General features: G+C 33.8%; 1 protein-coding gene across 16 annotated transcripts in view; it reads left to right on the plus strand.

Moving 5' to 3' along the window:
* PCDH15 (protocadherin related 15) overlaps window positions 1-22,711 on the plus strand; it is a 691,874-nt gene that overhangs the window by 452,051 nt on the left and 217,112 nt on the right. For all 16 annotated transcript variants that reach the window (XM_003783651.1, XM_003783650.1, XM_023509543.1 and 13 more), the window contains 2 exons: window positions 5,046-5,139; window positions 15,491-15,619. In XM_003783651.1, coding sequence (XP_003783699.1) covers window positions 5,046-5,139; window positions 15,491-15,619 — 223 coding nt within the window. The remainder of the gene's footprint in view (window positions 1-5,045; window positions 5,140-15,490; window positions 15,620-22,711) is intronic.

Here is a 22,711-nt window from a genome sequence, read left to right on the forward strand (position 1 = left end):
TATATATTTCTATGATTCTTTAAAATATATTACCACTAATGAATAATTAATGTCAATATTGAGTTACAAAGCATTGACTCATTATAAAATATAATAAAATGGCTTAGTCACATAGCCACAAAAGAGACTCACATTGTAAAAAAAAATATTGATTTTTTAAAAAATTATTAACATTAGCTATGAAAATAATCCAATTTCATATACTAAATGGACATATCTGCATGATTATATAGTATAACAATTACTCCAATAACTTTTGTAAATTTCAAAATATTATTGTACAAACATTTTTGATCACATGTGTATAGATTCTGTTATGTTGCACGCAGGAACATCACCAGACAGTGTTCATTTCAGTTAGGCATGTTTTTGCCTGCTCTATCCTTTACTTTCCCCAGTGCTTTATTTTCAGTGAGTTTTACTTACTTCTGTGCACATTTGCTCTCATTAGTTTGTTCCAATTCAATACTGTGCACATGTGGTGTTTGTTTCTCCATTCTTTAGGCATTTAACTTAGCATAATGATCTCCCAGTCTATTTAAATTGCTGAAAAAAGCCTTAGTTCATCCTTTTCCCTTGCTGCACAGTATTCCATCTCACATATATACCACATTTTATTTATCTATCCGTGAATTGATAGGCATCTGAGTGAACATGAGTTAATTCCACATTTTTGCAATTGTGAACTGTGCTTCAGTAAACATTTGTATGCAAGTGTCTTTTCGATAACTTCCTTTCCTTTGGGTAAATACCAAGTAGTGTGATTGCTAGATCAAATGACAGGTCTGCTTTTAGTTCCTTAAGAAATCTTCGTACTGTTTTCCTATAGAGGTTGTACTAATTTGCAGTCCCACCAACGGTATGTGAGCATTTCTTTTCCTCTGCATCCAGGCCAACAGCTATTGTTTTTAAACTTTTTAATAAAAACCATTCTAACTGGGATAACAACAGCATCATAATGCTGGGGGTTTCAACAACCCACTGACTGAACTGGACAGATCATCCAAGCCTAAAATAAATAAATAAACACTGGAATTAAATGAAACTCTAGAACAAATAAGCCTAACAGATGTTTAGAACACTTTACTTAAAACAATTTCTAAATATGAATTCTTCTCATCAGTATGTGGAATATTCTCCAAGATTGATTACAACCTAGTCCACAAAACACGTCTCAATAAATTCCAAAAAACAGAATTCATACTATGTATCATGTCAGATCACAGTGGAATAAAAGTAGAAATCAACTTCCAGAGAAACGCTCAATTCCATATAATGTCTTGGAAATTAAACACCTTGCTGCTGAATGACTATTAGGTCAATAATGAAATTAAGATAGAAATCAAAAGATTTCTCAAACTTATTAACAAAAGCCATCAAAATCTGTGAGATTCAGCAAAAGCAGTCCCTAGGAGGAAAATTAATAGCCTTAACGCCCTACATCAAAAAGATAGAAGGTTCTCAAATCAGCAATCTAATGAAATTTCTAAAGGAACTAGAGAAGAAAGAGCAAATCAAACCCAAAGTCACCAGAAGAATATAAATAAGGTCAGAGCAAAACTAAAGGAAATGGGGATAAGAGCAAAGAATCAATGAAACAAAAAATTGGTTCTTTGAAAACATAAATATAACTGATAGACCTCTTGCCAGATTTACCAGTAATAGAAAAGACCCAAATAAACTCAATCAGAAATGAAAAAGGGGATATTACAAGTAATACCACTGAAATACAAAATATCATCTTTGAAAACTTTGAAAATCTTTATGTGCACAAGAGCAAAATCACTGCGGAAATGGAAAAATCCTTGGAAACACACAACCTCCCAAGACTTCATCAGAAAAAAATAGAACTCCTGAACAACAAGAAAAAGACTGAAGCAGTAATAAAAGAAAAAAATGTTCTAACAAAAACAATAACAAAAAAAAAATCCAGGACTACATGGATTCACAACCAAATTTTATCAGAACTACAAAGAAGAGCTGGTACCTATACTTCAGAATTTATTCGATAACATAGCGAAGGAGGGAATCCTCCCCAATTCATTCTATGAAGCCGGCATCACCTTGATTCCAAAGCTGGAAAAGGACACAACAAAAATGAAAACTCCAGTAACTTTTCATAGCATCAATATTAATTGTGGTGGCAAATTATTCAACAAATATTTATTCAGTTAACACCCATAATCGGGTAAACATTTAAATAAGATGTAATTTCCCCTACAACTAAAATGACAAATATTTATGGTATTTATCTTGGAAGGCTGAGGCATTGTCATCTCTCAAACCGTTATGGATTGCTATCATTGTAACATAGCCTATGTGATAGAACACTCGAAAGCAAAATGCAAAATAAGAGACTTTTAAATTCTAGTCTCTGACTCAAATTTTATATGAAAATATTTTTGTTTGTGGCATTTTTAATTGTATTGTGACTAATTTTGACACTAAATTTAAATTTGTGTTTTTATAACAGTGTAAACTTTATGGTTAAATTGAACATTAAATAATACTATTTTTCTGGTAGTTCAGCTCTACTTTATTTTTTTGTTTTTCGAGACAGAGTCTCACTCTGTCATCCTGGGTAGAGTGCTGTGGCATCATAGCTCATAGCAACCTCAAACCCTTGAGCTCAAGTGATCCTTCTTCAGCTTCCCAGGTAGCTTGGACTAAATGCACCCACCACCACACCTGCTATTTTTTGTTTTTGTTTTTAGTAGAGGCAGGGTCTCACTCTTGCTCAGGCAGATCTCTTACTCCTGACTCAAGCAACCACCTGCCTTGGCTTTCCCTGCGTGCTAGGATTACTTTCAAAATATATACTGAAATCAAACTACCTCTAACATTCTTCACTCTACCACATTTTTTCATGCATCAACATCTTTTTCCTGAACTGCTTCCAAAACCTGACTCTCTATTGGTCTGAGTATGTTAATTATCAATTACAATTTAGCATAGAAAGCCATGTCAAACTCCAAGCAGCCAAACATTTTATGCTCTAAGACATAAGCATTCATCAGTGGATGAATGGATGGCCCATATACACAATTGAATATTATCTTGTCCTGATATCCTCTATCCATGGCAGGAAGACTCCTCCTTATCAGCTGTTTCTGGGATTTCATGAAAGGATGCTCACATAGATCCTTCAGCTAGTTTTCCAGCTATAAATACTAATAGACACTACTTAGTCTTTCCTCCATTTACCAAATATCTTATTGAATTGCCTACAACATTGGGTCACAAGGCACACATCATTTTAAGGAAAGGACTGTCTCCATTGCAATCATAACATCATAAAGAATTATGTTAATGTGTCATATGGTCCTAAGCAAGAATACTGTATAATTTTTTAGCAATTTTCTAATTTATTATGCAAGGAGTAATATAGAAGAAGAATATAAGAATATAGAGATCTTAAGCTGAGAGAGAGAAGAAAACAATAACTAAATTTTTGTATTTATTTTATTGAACTATGTGTAAGTCTTTACATATCCTTTTTCTTACTTGTGAATAAATCTCAGAAGCAATAAACATTTTACTTTTCTCATTTAATGTTATTTTAAAATGAGATTATCTGAACCATCTGCAGGAGAGAAGGTTGATCCAAACCTGATTGTTGTGAACAGACTGAGAATTAGTTTTCAATTATTTGACAAAACATTTTTAAAATATATAAGAAGCAAAGTCAGTTTTTCATGCCATTTGTTTAGAACTTTTTGGAAGACCATATCAAACACCAAAACAAAATAAAACAAATGGAGTAACTGTGATTCTGATGCGGATTCATTAGTTTTGATTCTGTACTAAACGACCATATGTCATACAAACTTTTTAAATTCCATTATTACTATTAAAGAACTTACCTTAAAAGGAAAACTTTTTAATAATCAGAAATAAATTGTGTTTTAATACTTGATAAAAACTTCAATGTGTTATTATATTCAGATAAACTCTCTTCTACAGGAAGTGCTTATTAAGGCATAAACAGTGTCCAATGCAGTATTAGGTAATAAAATCTAGGAAATCAATGTAGAATTTGTTTTAGAGAGCAGTATAACTAAGCAGTTATAAAAATAACTTACATTGGTTATTTAGAAATAACTTACATTGCTAAGATAAAAATATAAAAATATTATAAATACAAAAATAACTTACATTGGTATATAGTCTTCAAGATCTTAAAGCATCAAATCAGTGAAAAGGTAAGACATAATATTAGAAAAATTCTACAAGAATTTGCCAAAATGATGTTTATCTTCCACCGTACACCACCTACATTTTAAAAAAATAGCAAAATAATAAAATTATTAGTGCATCCACAAAAGATTTATTTTATAAATTATAAATTGAGAGATTGAATGCAAATAAAATAATGTTTTCTTCAAAGGAATATGAAATACACAAACTGATTTCTCTTTTGAAAACATTTACTTAAATGTGATTATATAAAACAAAAATATTACAAAATATTTATAATCACTATAATTAAAATATATATTCTAAATATTTTCTAATTTTCTACAAGGATCCTCTATTATTTTGAAATTAGGAATAAAGAAAAAATATACTTTTATCCATAGGGTTTGTCAAAATGGAATTTAGTTGTTTTCCATTTTCATAATAGACGTCTATGTGGTGTAAATTGGAGATGGTTAGCTTAATCGTAAGAAACCATTCCTTGTCTCAAAGAGTTGTGAGACTGCTAAAGAATGATGAATCTTTTACTTTTGAAGTAATTGCAAGTAAGATTGATATTGTTCTTCCTGGAATAAATTAAGCACAGTTTTGTTTTGTTTTGATTTGTGTTGTTTTTTCCTGGAAACTAGAGAATAGACACAGTTGTCTCAGTTTTGCAGTTCATCATTATTGCTGAGAAACTTGACAGCCTTAACATTTTCAATATGAATCATAGTCTCATACATCTTTAATACTCCAGCTGTGATTGCTGAGAGGGAAAAAAACTATCAAAGTACTTCACTGTGCTACGTAAACTCTCTTTCTGATGTATCTCTTCTGCCTTTTTTGTTTGTTTTCTCTGTCACTAGTACGGGGATTCTAACCTTAGGGAAAGCACTGGACAGGGAAAGCACGGATCGCTACATTCTGATCATCACAGCGTCAGATGGCAGGCCGGATGGGGTGAGTACACTCCCAGGGAAAGGGATTTGAAAATGGTGTTAGGAAATAGTCTGTAGTGTCAGATTCTTAAAACAATTTATGACAGACTCGAATTAAAACTTTTTACCTGGAGCAACTTATAATAACTTATGATTAATGAGAGAAGTGCTCTTTTCTGCAAGGGGCATTTTTATAGATGCACCTATCCTCTGGATCTGTGTTGCAACCTAGACTGGAGAGGACACTTACTTGTGATGGGCTCTGTTACCCAACTTAACACAGAAGACAAAATGTAGCTTTATTCTAACAGGTCTCCCATTGTGCCTACTATCTTTGCAGCACTATAAAATCTTTTATAGTTTTAATATGTTGGGCTCAGTTTCACTTAGTGTCACTTTTGTGAGGCCGTGGTATAGAAAGTATATGTTTAAATAAACACCCTTAAGTACTTAGAAAACTGGTGCGATTGATTCCACAGATCTTTGTAAGTGGCGCTCAGAACCTTGAGGAATCCTTGATGTTCTAAGTGTATAAAAGGGTCCAGAATGCTAGAGAGGATAAACTCTATTTCCTTGGACCTAAAAATCAGTTCTAAAAAATAAATACATAGTTAATCATTCTGAAATGTTTTAAAGTCACGTCTTTACATTTTTTGAACTAGCCCACCGTGCTGATTTCAAAGCATTGTAATGTAACAATTGTTAGTATTTATTTTTTCACCATTTCTATACCATGAGTTAGTTTAGTTTGGTTTCATTTGATTTCTTATTTGTCTTTAGTGGAATGATTTTGTGCCATCTCAGTGCTCCTGTCAAGAAATAATTTCAAAACCAGTATAGATGTGTTATATAAGCAAGGCTCACCTGATATAAATTACAACATACCTGCCAGTTTACCTGAAATAACTTCCCTGTATAATTTCAACTTTATCTGAAATTACTTCCCTCAATATGTGAGCTGCCCTCCTCCTGTTTATCTGTGAAGGATTTCTGAGTAAATTTTACTATGATATTAAATAAAATGGATGCCTGAATAGTTTTATCATATTAATTGAAAATGACACCAATAGATAGAAATAGTTAAATTTGGGAATTGCAATCTGCCCATAAGCTAGGTGACACTTTTCAGACATTGGATAGAGAATGATAGATATGTTGAGAATAAAATATACAGACAAGTTTTAGAAAATAACAAGGCCAGTAGAAAATACCTAGGTAATAGAAAAGTGAAGAAAAATAAAGCCTAAGATTACTTTTTATATATGCAAGTTCCTTGATTATTATAATGTGCCTATGTTAGGTGTATGAAGAGGTCATTGAGAGTCTCTAGAGGATGTAATTGAAGAACTTGACTTATGATGAAAGGTTAATGGTAAACTTGGCTAGGCGATAACTGAGGATAAATATTCTAAGGAGGAAGAGGAGGACTTATTTAGCATAGAGTAAGAAGTGTTATTAGGACAAAGTGAAATTAAAAAGGAGCGTTTAGATCAACCATTAGGATAGAAAACAAGAAAGGAAGGATGATACATAGCTTTGAAATGCGTCACATTATAAATCAAAAACTAAGGGGAGTAATATTGGTTAGGACATTTTAAGTCTATCAATAAAAACAAAATTTCTTAGTCAAAAGAATAGATGGAAAATAAATGGTATATTTAGATATCTGGCATAGTCATGATCTAGTAATTGTAGTTTCATCCATTCAAAAACAATATACATCTGGGGTTACAATTAGTGGTTCTGTCCTCTTCAAGGCATTTTTCAGTAATTTACTTGGGTATTTTAATTCTTATTGGCCAGGTCACTTAGCATTTCTATGTCCCTATTGTCTAATCTATCAGGTCTCATTCAACTTTTAAATTCTAATCTATTTGAGTAAATTTTGTTTTATGTTCTAAAATTTATATTGGAAATATCAGGAGAGAACAAAATACTTAGATTGTAAGCAAACAAATGTTTTCTTCACTAATTTTATCTTTTAAGTAATTTTAGGGACATTTATATGTGGGCATATACAGTGGGTTCCAAAAGAAAGTGATTGCATAAAAAGAGGATTCCATCATCTTTATAACACCTTGTTATTTTTTTGAGACAGAGTCTCACTCTGTTGCCCAAGTTAGAGTGCTATGGCGTCAGCTTAGTTCACAGCAGCCTCAAATTTCTGGGTTCAAACACTCATCCATCCTGCCTTAGCCTCCAAAGTCACTGAGACTACAGGCCGCAATGTCCCACTAATTTTTCTATTTTTTTTAGTACAGAGAGGATCTCACTCTTGCACTGGATGGTTTCAAACACTTGAAATAATAATAATCAAATAATCTTCCCACCCTGGCCTCCCAGAGTGCTAGGCTTACAGATGTGAGCCACCACATCCATCCTAGCCTTTATAACCCTTTTTTGTCTAAACCTTTAAATCTATGTCATTTGTAAGAATTACAATAAAATAGACTTTTTACCTTTAATAATCATGTGTTTTGAGAAGTATTCTTAATAAACACAGATCACAGATGGATGGAATTTGCTTAAATAAAAATGATTACTGGCACTTGCTGTTAATTTGAAGAAACTGCCAGCAAAAATGTAAAAATGCTGTCATGAAAAGCCACCAAAATGGGACTGGGAGGGAAGAGAACTCACATTCAATTAGTCATTGTTCATTTTTTGTAGACAATATTGAAGAAATATAGTTTGGCTTTGACTAAATTTTATCAGGAATACATAAAATATCTATATGTTGTTATAAATGGTTATTTCTTTAGGTATCATGAGTACAGATAATTTTTTTTTATATTTTAGTAGCTATTATTCATGTCCAGAGCAAGACAAATAATGCTTTCTTTTTACCACTTCTGTTGAAAATTGTACTCGATGTCCTTGCCAGAGCAATTAGTCAAGAAAAAAAGAAACAAAAGACACAAAATTGGGGGAGGAAGAAGAAAAATTATATTTGCTTAGAGATGATTGGATCTTATAGAAAGAGAACCCTATAGATGCCTTATACATACACACACACAAAAATATTAGCTAATAGATACAAAATCAACATACATAATTCATTTGCATTTCTATACACTGGAGGTAATCAATTCAAAACTAAAATTAAAAAAGCAGTTCTATTTACAATAGCATCTAAAAGAATAAAATAATCAAGAATTAACATAATCAAATAGACCTAAGACTTATGCAGTGAAAACTACAAATCATTTTAGTAAGAAATTAAACAAGACATAAGTAGATCAAAAAGCATCCCATACTTGTAGATTGCAATACTTATAATATTATTAAAATGGCAATTCTCCCAGAAGCAATCTACAGACTTAATACAATTCCTATCAAAAACTCAATGATCATTTTTACAGAAATAGAAAAATCCTGAAATTTATATGACAACACTAGGTATACCAAATAACCAAACCAAAAAAATAATTTAAAAGCTGGAGAACTCATACTTCCCAATTTCTTTTTTTTCTTTTTCTTTCTTTCTTTCTTTCTTTTTTTTTTTTTTTTTTTTTTTTTTTTTTTGCAGTTTTTGGCTAGGGCTGGATTTGAACCCACCACCTCGGGCATATGGGGCCAGTGCCCATCTCCTTTGAGCCACAGGCACTGCCCAACTTCCCAATATCAAAATTACTACAAAGCTACAGTAATCAAAGAAGAGTGAGATTGGCATAAAGGCAGAGTTAGAATCAAATGCCATGTAATAGAGGATTCCAAAACAAGCCCTTACTCCTTGCTTCAGTGATTTTCAAGGTAGCTTCTATGACCCTTCAATGGGGAATACACAGTATTTTTGAAAGATACTTTTTCACTTTACATTTTTGAAAAATGTTGGTGGGAAAACTAGACATTTTTATCCAAAAGAATGAGGGTGGACCCATACCTTACATCACATATGGAAATAACCTCCACAGTGACCCAAACCCTAAATTTAAAACCTAAAGCTATAAAGATCCCAGGAAAAAATAGAATGAATTTTCAAGACATTAGACTGGCAGTGACTTCTTGGGTATGATTACAGAGGAGCAGGCAACAAAAGAATAAAAATAAATCAAATTGGACCTCATGAAAGTTTTTTTTTTTTAATGAGGCATCAAACACACAATAAAAATGCAACTCATGAAATGGGAAAAAATATTTGCAAATCATATATGTGTTAAGAGGTTAATAGCTAAAATATATAGAGAACTTCTTTTTTTTTGGAGACAGAGTTTCACTCTGTTACCCTTGGTAGAGTGCTGTGGTATTACAACTCACAGCAACCTCCAGTGATTCTCTTGCCTCAGCCTCCCGAGTAGATGGGACTACAGGCTTCCGCCAAGAGAACCTCTTAAAATTAACAATAAAATACTGATTTGGAAATGAGCAAAATATTTCAATGGACTTTTTTCCGAAAAAGTTATACTATGCCCAGTAAACATATTAAAAGATATTCAGCATTACAACACATTAAGGAAATGCAAATCGAAACCATAATAAAGTACCACCTCACATCCAGTAAGGTAGCTATTATAAAAAACATACGACCATCAAGAGCTACAACAACAACAGCAAAAGAACAGAACAAACCGAAATAGGCCAAAAAAAAAAAAAAAAATGTTTGGTGGGGATGTGGCAAAACTGGACACACTGTTGTTAAAAATGTAAAATGGTACAGCTGCTGTGGAAGATTGTTTGGTATTTTCTCAAAAATTAAAAATAGAATTACCACATGAACCACCAATTAGTACACTTCTGAAGATAGATAGATAGATAGATAGATAGATAGATAGATATAGATAGATATATATATATATCTCCAAAAGAATTGGAAACTGGGTCTCAAAAAGGTATTTGTATTCCCATGTTTACAGCCCCCTTATTCACTATAGCTAAAATGTGAAGCAACCCAACTGTCCATCTCCAGATGAATGAATAAACAAAATGCAGTATATATATGCACTAAAATACTGTATGATTCCACTTATTAGAGATAGTGGAATAGTGAAAATCACAGGGATGGGAAATAGAATGATGATTGCCAGGGATAGGGACCAGAGAAGGGGTGGTGTTTACTGGATACCCTTAACTCTATTATAGACTTTCAGTTATGTTAGATGAAGAGTACTGTGATGATGTTTCTACAAAAATATGAACAGGCTTACTATTACTGAACTTTACATTTAAAAATTAAGAAAGATGGAAGGAGAAAAAAACCCAGAGGTGTATGATGAAGGGATAGCATAGTGGCTCTCAAGAATGACTGTGAAGTCACCTGGGGGAGGGTGGTACCTGTGGCTCAGTGGGTAGAGTGCCAGCCCCATATACTGAGGGTGGTGAGCTCAAACCCGGACCCAGCCAATAGCCAGGCATTGTGGCAGGTGACTGTAATCCCAGCTACTTGGGAGGCTGAGGCAAGAGAATTGCCTAAAGCCAGATGCCTGGGGGATATTTTTGGCTCTGTCATTTTTAGTGTGTATATATCTATCCCATTTTTTTTTTAAACCTAATAGTTTCAAAAAGGCTTCTATAACTCTAGGCCTTAGCTCTTCACTATAGTGGAGCAAAGTATAAAGGCAAAGGAGAATGCTGAAAGAGTCTGACCCTCCTTTTTTTAAACAGAGAATCAAAATTATTTTTAGAAGTCTCACTTAGCATAATTCCTCATATTATCTGTAAGTAACCACACTAGGGGAAAGATAATTAGTATTTAAAGATTATATATGCAAGGATATATATATACAATAGATATATATGCAAATAGTGATCAGACCTTTTTTAAATTTAAAATGGGAAGATCTGAAGCACAGATCTTTCTGACCAGGTTCAATGTGTTTGGTAATAATGTTTGCCTTTTTAGTAGATATGATAGGTAACTTGATTCTGTCATGGTTTTGATCCCCATAAAATTCTCTTGAATTACTTGATTATGATTTTCACCATGAACACCTGTAATGTTTTCTTACAACTTCAGATTACTAGTAAGCCTAGCATCTTTGTGTTGGCCTTGAAGTAATATTAGTTCCTGAATTTCTTTTAGACATGGTGATATAAATAAACAACCTTCAAAAATTGAGCATTTAATGTTATAATCAAAATTTAGCAAACATTATCAAAAGCAAAAATATGTGCATAAGATAATGTATGAAGTTCAAATAACTTTGAATTTCAATATAGCTGGTTTAATAAGATTTTGAAACAAAAAACAGATGATTATAGAATAAACTATATATTTTAATGTTTAATATGTGTATATACATTTTATAATATATATAACTTTTTTAAAGTTTATATTTAAATATGTAAATGTTTAAATATGTACACTATATTATGTATTATATATAACATATTGTAGCATATAAGCAAAATTTCCTGAACGAATAAATTTGAACCTGTTAGTTATTTTCTACCTATAAACCCAGTTCCAAATTTCCAAATTTAAAAATAGCTTGATAGGATCAGCAAAGTCCACAGTCTAAAATACAGAAAGGTTATATGTAGATGTAAAATACTTATAATTAAGGTATATTTTCATGAATTTAAAACTTCTTCATACAAATGAATGTACATTGTTTTCTTTGAGTCTGACTTTACAGCTTACATTTTTATGATATGTTAGCATCCTTATTTCAGGGCCATATTAGTTTATAAAAGTAAATGTATATTTAAATTGTTTGTTATGACAGAAATATCTGCATGCATTTTTGAGGATGGAATATGTATTTTGAGAAGTCATCTGTGATTTAAAGCAAAATAAAATATATGACATACTTGATAAAAGTAATTACCATAAAAAGGATAAATTATGGTATTTAGTAATAAATTGCAAGTTTTTCCAGTCACTGGAATTTCAAATAAATTCCCTTGATAGAAAACAGGTAACTTTTGGTTTATTAGGTTTATTAATGTGGTAACTTTTAAATTTAACTAGCATAATATAAATTGACTTTTTAAAATTAATTGTTGTGAAAATGTGTTAGCTGACACATTGTCCTATTCTTTTGCTTTAATTAAAATAGCTGATGTTCATTTACTAGCATTTAAACTTAAACAACTAAAGAATATTTCCTAAATAAGAAACAACATTTTGTATGGCACAGATCCATACCAAAGCATACTGCTGCCATCTTTCTGAATTAATCTAAAACCAGTTGGATGAAAATATTTAAAATTGTATATAAAACCAGCACATTGTACCCCATGATTGCATTAATGTACACAACTATGATTTAATAAAAAAATAAAATAAAATAAAATTACATGAAAGTGGAGCATGGTGGCTCACACCTGTAATACTAATACTGTGAGAGGCCAAGGCAGGATTCCTTAACTCAGGCCAGCCTGAACAGAGTGAGACCCTGTCTCTACTAAAAATAGACAAATTGGTTGGTGTCGTGGTGAGCACCTGTAGTCCAAGCTACTCCAGAGTTGGAGGCAGAAGTTTGAGGTTGCTGTAAGCTAGGGTGAGGCCAGGGCACTCCAGCCTGGGCAACAGAGTGAAATTCTGTCTCTTACCCCCCCCAAAACAAACAAAAACATATGCATGTTAAAATTATATGATCATGTTTTATAAATAACCAATCTATAATTATTTCTATTGATTCAAAACAATAGAGTCAATAGACTTAATTTCTATTTATTACCTAGTGCTTCTGATGCAAGTAGTCTTTGGATAAGTTTTTAAGAAACTTATAATTTCAAGCTAGAAATTAATTTAGGTATGGTTTGATCTTATATTCTACCAGAGACATGGATTTGTTTTCACTTTATCTAAACTTCATTATGAAATGAACAGAGATGCTTACATGTTCCATGAATATCTGCTCCTGTTCCCACAATGGTGGGCTTGTTAGTTGACTTAGTGACACAGAGCTGCTCTGGGTTATACCATTACAGGTCACGGCGTTTAACTGAGGACTCAAGAAAGTCTGAAAACATTCATTTCCATTGAATCCATAATGAGAATTTTAAGAATAGGATGACAAAATAATAGAACAGATTGATAGAGGAACAGATACACTGACATGAAGGGGGTCAGACAGTTTGAAGAAAACCCAGCAAACTCCAGCACGGTTACTCTTACATTTTGGCTCCAGGCTGTCAATTTTAATGTCTTGCTCAACCTCAGGCAAATTGGAAACTACAACAACTGCAAACATACATCTTCTTACTGGTTTCAACTTGAATGCAAATTGTAATGAAATAAAATTTAAAAAAAATACTTCCTATTTTAAAGGCATGATAGCCTTCTTGGAGAACATTTTGAAAATATGTAAAAATCACAATGGGAAGATACATTCATCTGAATTCCATCTAGTTAAATAGCATTTGAATATCTTTATACATATTTAGATACATTTATAATACATACCTGTATATATTTCCATGCATGCATCTTTTAGATGAGTTCATGAAAACATAATAATTTATACACAAAGAGTGTGGAAACCATAATTGCACAGCTTAATGAATTTTTACATAGTAAACAAACTACTCATAAGAAAAAACAGAAATTAATCAGCACTGTAGAAGTCCATGGTTATCTCTGACTGACCCTTCCTCATCATCTACAAAGTGGCCTCATTCTAACCTTTATCACCCTATATAGAAACACTTTTTTTGAATTTTATATAAGTGGAATCAAATAGTATGTACTCTTTTGTGTCTGATTTATTTCACTGAAGTTTATGTTCATGAAATTCATCCATGGAGATTATTTGTAGTAGTTGTTACATTTTGAGTATTTTATATAATTCCATTGAATGCATAGAACACAATCTATAGAACCATCTATTATAAATAGTTAGAGTTATTTCTAGACTTTGGCTATATCATTCTGTTCTGGACATCTTTGTACATGTTTTTAAATACATTTTTTGAACTTTAAATATAAAAATAGGTACAAAATCATATAGTAATACCTGTATGAATTTTCAAAAAAATAAGCCCACCAATATACCCAGTTCACAGAGAAATGAGTCACTACCAATACCCAAGAATTATCTTATATGTCTGGTAGTTTTTCAAGGATCATTGAACACTGTGTCTAAAAATATTATAGAGGATTTTGGATAAAGTTATGTTACTGAAAAGAGGATTTGTGTTTCCTTCTGTTAAAACAGGGGTAGATCACCTTAATACAATCAGAATTTGAATGCTGAGTTTATTAAGTCTGATAAAGCCTATTACCAGTAAGGCCTGGTCTAGTCCCCATGCACCATTACTCAAGTAGTATAGAACTCCAGTGATCCCAACACAAAGCCGTGAGCCAAGACTTCTTGACAGCTGGGATATCAGTTGATTACCGGACTCCTCAAGCCCCATGACTGCTGAACTCTCTTCAGCTTCACTCACTCTCAGATTAATCTTTATGCTCAGATTTTTAGCTTCTCACTACAAACTACTTACAAATTAATAGAAATTGTGTATGTATTTTTTAAAACAAAGGTTGGATAATTCTCTCTCGATAGTTTCATCCTACTTTTTTCTTCCACTTTTTATTTACACCTTCCTAAATATTTTAATACCATAGCATACTGGATTTCTTGCTTTCCAGGTTAGGGGTCTATCTATGCTCTGAGCCTTCTGTAATCTATCCCACTATGTGACAGATCTCAATAGAGCTTGTGTGCTGTATGTACGTAGGGTTTAATTAGAGAGAGCATTTTCCAGCTTGAGTCAAATATGGAGATATTTCTTGATTGTGCAAAATTCGTTGACCTACGTACTATTTTCAGGTTGCAGCAGGCCAGAGATTTACCTTCTAACTAGATAGCACATACTACTGGCAAGGTTTACCTGCTTACAATTTCAGAGGCTGTGTGCTCATAACATTGTCATTTCATGACTACCACAAGTTCATACCCTTGGTCTAGTTGTAAATCTACAGACTTACTAAGGCAGTATTTTCTGGTAGCATTACCTTGTCTTAAAATGCCCATTTGATGTATCATGCTATTCTGTAATTGCACTAGCTTTATTTTAAAACAGTAAGAATACAAGTTATGAGAACTACAAAAAAAAAGCACATTCCAAGGATAAAGAAGTGCATGTGTGTATAAACAAAAGTTTCCCACTGATATAAGGGGATGGAGATAAAGTAAAATCATTTTCTGAGAGGAAGCCTCCAGGAAATACTTGACATTTTCAAGAAGATCTTTGCCCTTTGATATCATCGTTGGCTTTTTCCATCTGTTTTTTGAGGTGCTTGAAAATTGCAAGCTTCTTTTTTTGTTACTTTTTATTTATTTATTTTTAGTCCTTTTTTTTTTTTTTTTTAGGACTAAGAATAAGAATGAGATGCTTTTCAGATTGTCAAATACCAGGATGACCACTTAACTGAATTCAAAATAAAAAAAAAGCCTCTCACATTTAATTCTTTTTATTCTTTTAAGACTTCCACTGCCACAGTGAATGTGGTGGTGACAGATGTGAATGACAATGCTCCGGTATTTGATCCCTATCTGCCTAGAAATTTATCTGTGGTAGAGGAAGAAGCCAATGCCTTTGTGGGTCAAGTGAGGGTAAGTGGAATCTTTATATATAGCTTAAGTATGTTTAATAAAACTGCGTGTATGTCTTACATTTTAATTTTGAAAAGAGCTGCTGCTGATGTCATCAGTTAAGTGACTATGTTGGATACCTTTCAAGATTTTATTTTTTTCATACTGTTCTCCTGTACATTTAGAATTATTAAAGATACAGATTTAAATTTTAATATTATTGTGTACTTTTGTTATTTATATGTATTTTTTCTGGAATTAAAATATTTTTTAGAGAAACATGTAACTAGATATACTATTACATATAGATGTAGATGATCGTACTTCAAAATGCATGTATCTAGATGTGAATTCACATGACTATGTAAATAGAGCCTTAGCATCTACTGCGTGCATTGTATTTTCCATGCACCCTTTGTCCATCATTCTGAAGATTTATTTCTAGGCATACTCTTCCAGGACCTGTACAGACATATTAGCCAATTTCTGAAGTTCATTTATTGAACAATCCCTTTATTCTTGAAGCAGATACAGTACTTCCTCAATTGGCTCATGCTCAGTCTTAAATACAGTTAATTAATGGTCTGAAGTCACAGAAGAGGACAAATACTTAGGAAGACATACATGTATTATAGGATTTATCTCTGTGGTCTCCTGAGAAGTAAAGAATCTCCCTCTAGTAAGGAGGAATGAAGGACCCCCCTGTCCCAGATCCAGGTTTCATGCTCGTGGTCCTCCTCTGCTAAGGCCCTTAAAAGCCTTCTCTATAGTTCTGCCACTCTTATAATCTAACACAGATTGGTTAACACACTCTGGTTTTTAATTCAGTTTTTAATTCAGTCTTTATAGCTACAGAAGAAGAGAGTTTCTTTAGATGCCACCAAAGAGATACTGTGACTTTTTCACAGCATGTCCTTAGATTTTAGATTGCATTTGAGCCTGTCATTGTTTTGCCCTTCAGACCACTCATAATACTTGCAACAGCTAACACTATACACATTTTCATTGTCACTGTCACCATCTCTCTCAAATCCTGGAGAGACCATATGAAGCATACATCCTCTTAATCCTGTATGCCATCTTAGTTCACCACAGGGGACTATCCTGGTCATCGTAAATTTACAGTAGGTCAGGAGGTCTTGGTGCCAACTGGCCAGTGAGTGATTCAACTGCAGAATCCCATGTGAAGCCTCCTCCCTCGTCTACGCCTGGTACCTCACATGTCAGATGTCTTACCGGGGCTCTTCAAGAACAAACATGGAGATAATATATTCAAGTATAAATAATTTTTGAGAGACTCAGTTAACTAATAGAGAAAAGAGAAAATGATGCAAAAAAGAGAAGGCAGCCAATAATGGCCCTGCTATTACACCAGCTATCACTAGGACAACTGGAACATAATCTCAAGGGCAAATTGCAGGAAAAGGTATGTCACACATCAGAACTATTCTGCTCAAGCACTGATAGAACTGAGAAATTGAAATGCTAAATTCTGAGAGTTCAATAACTCACTTGCTATGCTGGAGGTGGAGGGATTGCAAATTGTTGGCTCTTCTTGCCTCCAACATAAGTAAGTAAATGAGTTTCCTCTGCAGATTCTGGTATGAGGGCATTGAGTCAAGCTCTAAATACTAGTAAATGGAAGTTGCTCTAAGGGATATGCATAGGATTGGACAATTTCTGTTACACCAAGGAAACAAGGTGATAAAGTGTATAACAGGGAGATGTGCAGAAAACATAGAAAAGGGTGGTGGTGGTGGCAAATTTAACTCATGAAGGACAAATACTGGTAAAATAAAAAAGATGGAGTTTCACATCTTTTATGTTTACTTGGATGGAGCTGGAACATATTCTTCTTAGTAAAGTATCTCAAGCATGTAAAAAAAAGTGTCCAATGTAGTCAATACTACTATGAAATCAACATATAATCACACAAATGGTAAAACATAACTACAATCCAGAAAGTAGAAGGGAAGAGGAGAGAGAGGGGACAGGGAGGGTATTTGGGGGGGGGGGAACCTCACCTAATGTGCATGATGCAATGGTACATTTCAAAACTGTTAAGAAAAAGGTATAATTGTGATGGATGTGTTAATCAGTTCAATGTAAGTGATACCAGACTTTTGATATTGGATTTTCAGGCTCTTGGTCTCGATGATTCGATGAATGAATCGATGGACCACAGGATGGAAGTTAGGTTTTATTTAACAGGTATTATAACTCTTACAAAAAGCCAAACTTTGCAGAGCAGGATAAGATAGGTTTTATACAAGTGTCACAGCTCTTACAAAGAACCAAACCTTCTTGCACAGCAGGGTATAAGTGTTATAGGTCTTACAAAGAGCCAAACCTCCTTGCAGGGCAGGATACAAGTGTTACAGCTCTTACAAAGAGCCAAACCTCCTTACAGAGCAGGATGCAAGTGTTACAGCTCTTACAAAGAGCCAAACTTTCTTGCAGAGCAGGATCCAAGTGTTACAGCTCTTCCTCTTCTGCTCTCTCCCTGGAGGGTCTGCGGCAATCTGCTTTTGAGCTCTCTGCTCAGGGGTTTATATAGGGGCTATTGTCCAATGAGTTTTCGAGTCCTAAAAACAGACCAATCAGGAGCAGGTTTTGAAAATGGACCAATCAGGGATGCACTGGAGGAAGAGGAGGTGCCAGTGTCTTCCCCTGCTTGTGTCTGGTGCCTCTGGTGGGGAAGCAAAGCTCCCCTGCTTGCCGATGCTCCAGGCTGCTGGTTCCTCTGCTGGCTGCCACCACTAACACCAGCAAGATTGAGGCGGCAGGTCCTCCAGCCCAGCTTGGCTGAGATAGCTGGGGCGCCACCTGTCCCATATCATAAGCATTTCACATTGTATATCAAATCAGTATACTGAACCCCATAAATGCATCAACATATAGAGTTATAATTTAATAAAAAAATTAAAAAATAAATATTTGTAATATAAAATAAAATTTTAGAATATATGTTAAAAAAAGAAAATTAGGAACTATCTAAAGAATGATAATTGTTTATGTGAAGGATCAGAGAAATGAGTATAATACGCCATAATTATAATTATTCCATGTTATAAACACTTTTATATATCATATTGTAGAAGGTGACAGGGAAATATTAACCTCAGATTGTAAATATTGATCCTGCCTAGATTATAATGGGAGAGTCCAAATTCAGAAACCTGAGCTAGGAGGCCATTGTAATAGCCCGAGAATCTGAGACTTGACCTAATGCAGCCATTTAACCACAACTCTTAGTAAATTACATCTCAGTTATCACTCTACAATGCCATGTTGAGGAAAACTGAAAACTTTATTTGATCATATCTCTCACCTATTTAGATAAGATGAACAGGTATTGAAATCTTTCACAAGATGATCTTTCCTATGTCCTTAATTTGTTCAGCACTGTAAACATAAAGCCCATATGAAATATGTAATTAATAACACATCCACACACATCAACATGACGGTTAGTTTACAGTTAATTTTCTTTCTCCTGTTTCTTGTTGTTGCCACTTTTCCTAATGATTCTTTGTCCCTGAAGGAATGATTGCATTAACCTTTTTCTTGCTCCCTATTTCTTAAATTCGGTGAGAAATTGGCCTCTATAATTGATTTCAGTTTTAAAAGTTGAAGTATAGACCTTAGGACTCATAATGTGATACAGTGTAATTGTCCTGGTCTGTAGGTGATAATACGTTTCCATAAATACTAAGATGATTTTGAAAGTACAAAGGAAGAGGAAAACATCCAGAGAAGGCTGTATCCAACTGATTCTGCACAGTTTCAGAGAAGCTGTAATGTTCGTAGGATGGGATTTTGACGCATCATAATGGTCTCCTGTTGCTCCCTAATGATAATTATATAATACATTAATTTCACTAAATGATTCATGCTCCACTTGTAAAATTTAATTTTAATTGTCACCAGAAACTATTAAGACACACTTAAAACCAAGATACATATGGTTAATTACTTTACTGGATTCAAGCTATCAGTGTTGTGTTTATGTTCTAATGACATTTTAATATGAATAATCTAAGATTTGGACTCAAATCCTGAATGAATCTTTCTGTTTAATTTTTAGAGGTGATGTTATAATAACGAAGTCTAGTAACTAAGAATTACTTTCAAAGCCACATTTAAGGATCATACAGAATACAAGTTTTATCTAGTATATTAAAAAAAAAAAAAAACTACTGACCAGCAAGTTGTTTGTGTGCATCTTAGCTATTCACAAAGTATAGTATACCACTTTTATTTGGTCATTCATTTGTTTGTATAAATTTTGTGCAGTACAAATGTAATTTTGCTGCATTCAATGCATAGTGTTGAAGTCAAGGTTTTGGAGGTCCCCACTGGAATGACATGTATGCAGTCATAACATGATTTCTCATCATACACCCCTCTCCCTCTCATCCTCCAAGTATCCATCATCTGTGATTACTCATTTTATGTCCATATGTGTGGCAGAGCACATTTAGAGTTGAAAATCTTACCAGTATCTTCAGAGTACTTGCTGTGGCAGTATAGTAGGGGAGAAAAATGCGTGCAGAATAAACCCTAGTAAACATAGTAGAAACGTGCTCTATGTCAAGGTCAAGTGGGTGAAATAAATTATTTATGGAAAAGAATGAGAAACATTACAATGGACTGAACTAGCCAGGTCAGGATTCACGGGTCAATAAGATTGTTCCCAGTACTTTTTTTTTTTTTTTTTTACATATTATTGAAGTATATGTGGGGTAAAAAAAGGAACTAAAAATACCAGACAAAAAGATGTGATATGAAAAATAATTCCACTGAAGAGGCAGTTTGAGGACTCTAAGTCAATAACCTGATAACAATAGGAGACTTGTTTGTAGGAATTCTTGAGAACTGATTAGAAACATGTTGAGTTCATATGGGGCCTCCTGAAACAGTGACTGATACTAAGACTTTGTCAGCTTCATACTTTGTTTAGTGTCCTTCACTGTATTTCATAGGAGAGAGACTGTATAGCAGTGATTCTCAACCCTTGCTAATGCTGTGGCCCTATAATACAGTTCCTGTGGGTCGTGACCCACAGGTTGAGAATCGCTGCTGTAGAGGATCCGCACGCATATCCTGACTCTGCACATAAGCAGAGTTCATCTTCAGAATGGTCTCAGACCAGCTGCAGAACTCTCAGATGTTCCCAACTCGTGGGCGAGCAGAGGCCCCTAAGTGTTCCTATGCAGTCATCCACTCATTATATCTGTAGCATTTCTTGGAACTCAAAGGACCAGACATTCAGGATAGAATATACAACAGCCCAGTATGTGAAGGACCATTCAATCTTTGGACAGACTGAGTCGAGGCAGTCTCCTAAATAGGAGTCCAGCTCTCCATCCACTTCCTTTTCACTTGCTTGCTCCTGGGCCATGACTTCCATAATCACCCAGATTTCCCATCTTACTTGCCAGCTCTCACACCTCAGTGAGGCACTGTGACGTGAGCATCACCCTGCTCACTTGGTTCATCCTGTCATGATTCTGTTAATCTAGATCCAGTATCTCAGGAATGTACAAAAATTAATGAAGATGTTAAAACATGCTCTGGAAACTATATAAGGTCAAGTTTGATCTAATAAAATGGCTAATGTGATCTTAGAAAAGAGATTTTACCTCTCTGGGCCTGGGGTTCTTTATTTGTGAAATGTGGATAATAATAGAATCAACCTCATGTAGTTATTGGAATGAGTAAAACATACACATAATGTGTGTACATGTTTAGCACAATAGATGGAGATAATAGGCACTTAATTTGTATTAGCTATTATAATTATGTAAATCATTAAATAATTTATAAAATATGGCTATCCAAAGTATTAGAGGAACTAATACTTTTACAATGCTATGAATTAAATGCAGACAACTGTTAATGATTTCTTTTTTGAGCTATAAGTCATTTGTACTATTTTATTTGCCAACTATTTTATAATGCCATAGTTAGAGAATATTTTTATTCAGTAACTATTCTTAATAAAGCATAACATCTTATTGAAGTTGATAAATAATTCTGTTGTACAGCATCACTACAGACAAAAGCATAGTCAGTTTTTGAACAATGGTTTCTCTTTCTAAGAGTATTAGCTGAGGCTCGGGCTTTGGCCATAAAAAAAAATCCAAATCCACATAAATAGATATGTATAGTATTCATCTTTGTAGCCTACTTCAAGGGAAATGAAAATTATTTGCAGTTATCAAAATTGAGTTTATAGTTACAAACCTAATTTTTGTTATTTTCATTTATTTCTCTTAAAATTAAGCCCAGCTAGCAGAATACATGGAGATTGAACTGAAAGAGGAATGTTGGATTGGGGTGACAGCTATAACAGAAAAGTAACAATAGTAACTACCAGGTTTTGAACTCTCACAATGTTCCAGGAACTAAGTGCTTTTTGTGGTTTATGTTTGAGTGATTCTCAAATATATAGTTGAACCAGTGGACTAGAGAAGAGAGGTTGGTTAATAGGTGCAATCACATAGACAGAATGAATAAGTTCTGATAGAGTAGGGAGAACATCCCTAACATCAAAATGTGGCATATTTCTAGAAATATCTGGAAGAGAGGACTTGAAATGTTCCCAACACGTAGAAATGATAAATAATTGAAATTATAGATGGTCCAAATACCCTGATTTGATCATTACACATTCAGTGCATGTAATAAAACATCACAGATACCCCGCACATATGTACAAACATTATGTATCAATTTAAAAGTGATGTGATTCCAACCATAGACTTAGATGTGCTTCCTAGAATTCTCTTTTTGTCTGAAACCAAACTGAAGGACTTTCTGTAAATAATCTATCCTAATGTGTAAGAGTCGGGTAGAGGAGATTGGTGTCATTACAAACCTTTAGAGACAGACAAGCATGATGCCTGTACTTCCACACGCTATCTGTCATTTTCACTTGTTTTCTCAACTAACATCCTATGGACTTAATTTTGAACTGGTTTGTGAGAAGTAGCTAAAGAAACATGTATTTCAGGGGCAGCACCTGTGGCTCAAAGGAATAGGGCACTAGCTCCTTGGTGGGTTCAAAACCAGCCCTGGCCAAATGCTGCAAAAAAAAAAAAAAAAAAA

This window comes from Otolemur garnettii, unplaced genomic scaffold, assembly GCF_000181295.1.
Source record: "Otolemur garnettii isolate 467f Iridium unplaced genomic scaffold, OtoGar3 scaffold00008, whole genome shotgun sequence".
Classification (NCBI taxonomy): domain Eukaryota; kingdom Metazoa; phylum Chordata; class Mammalia; order Primates; family Galagidae; genus Otolemur; species Otolemur garnettii.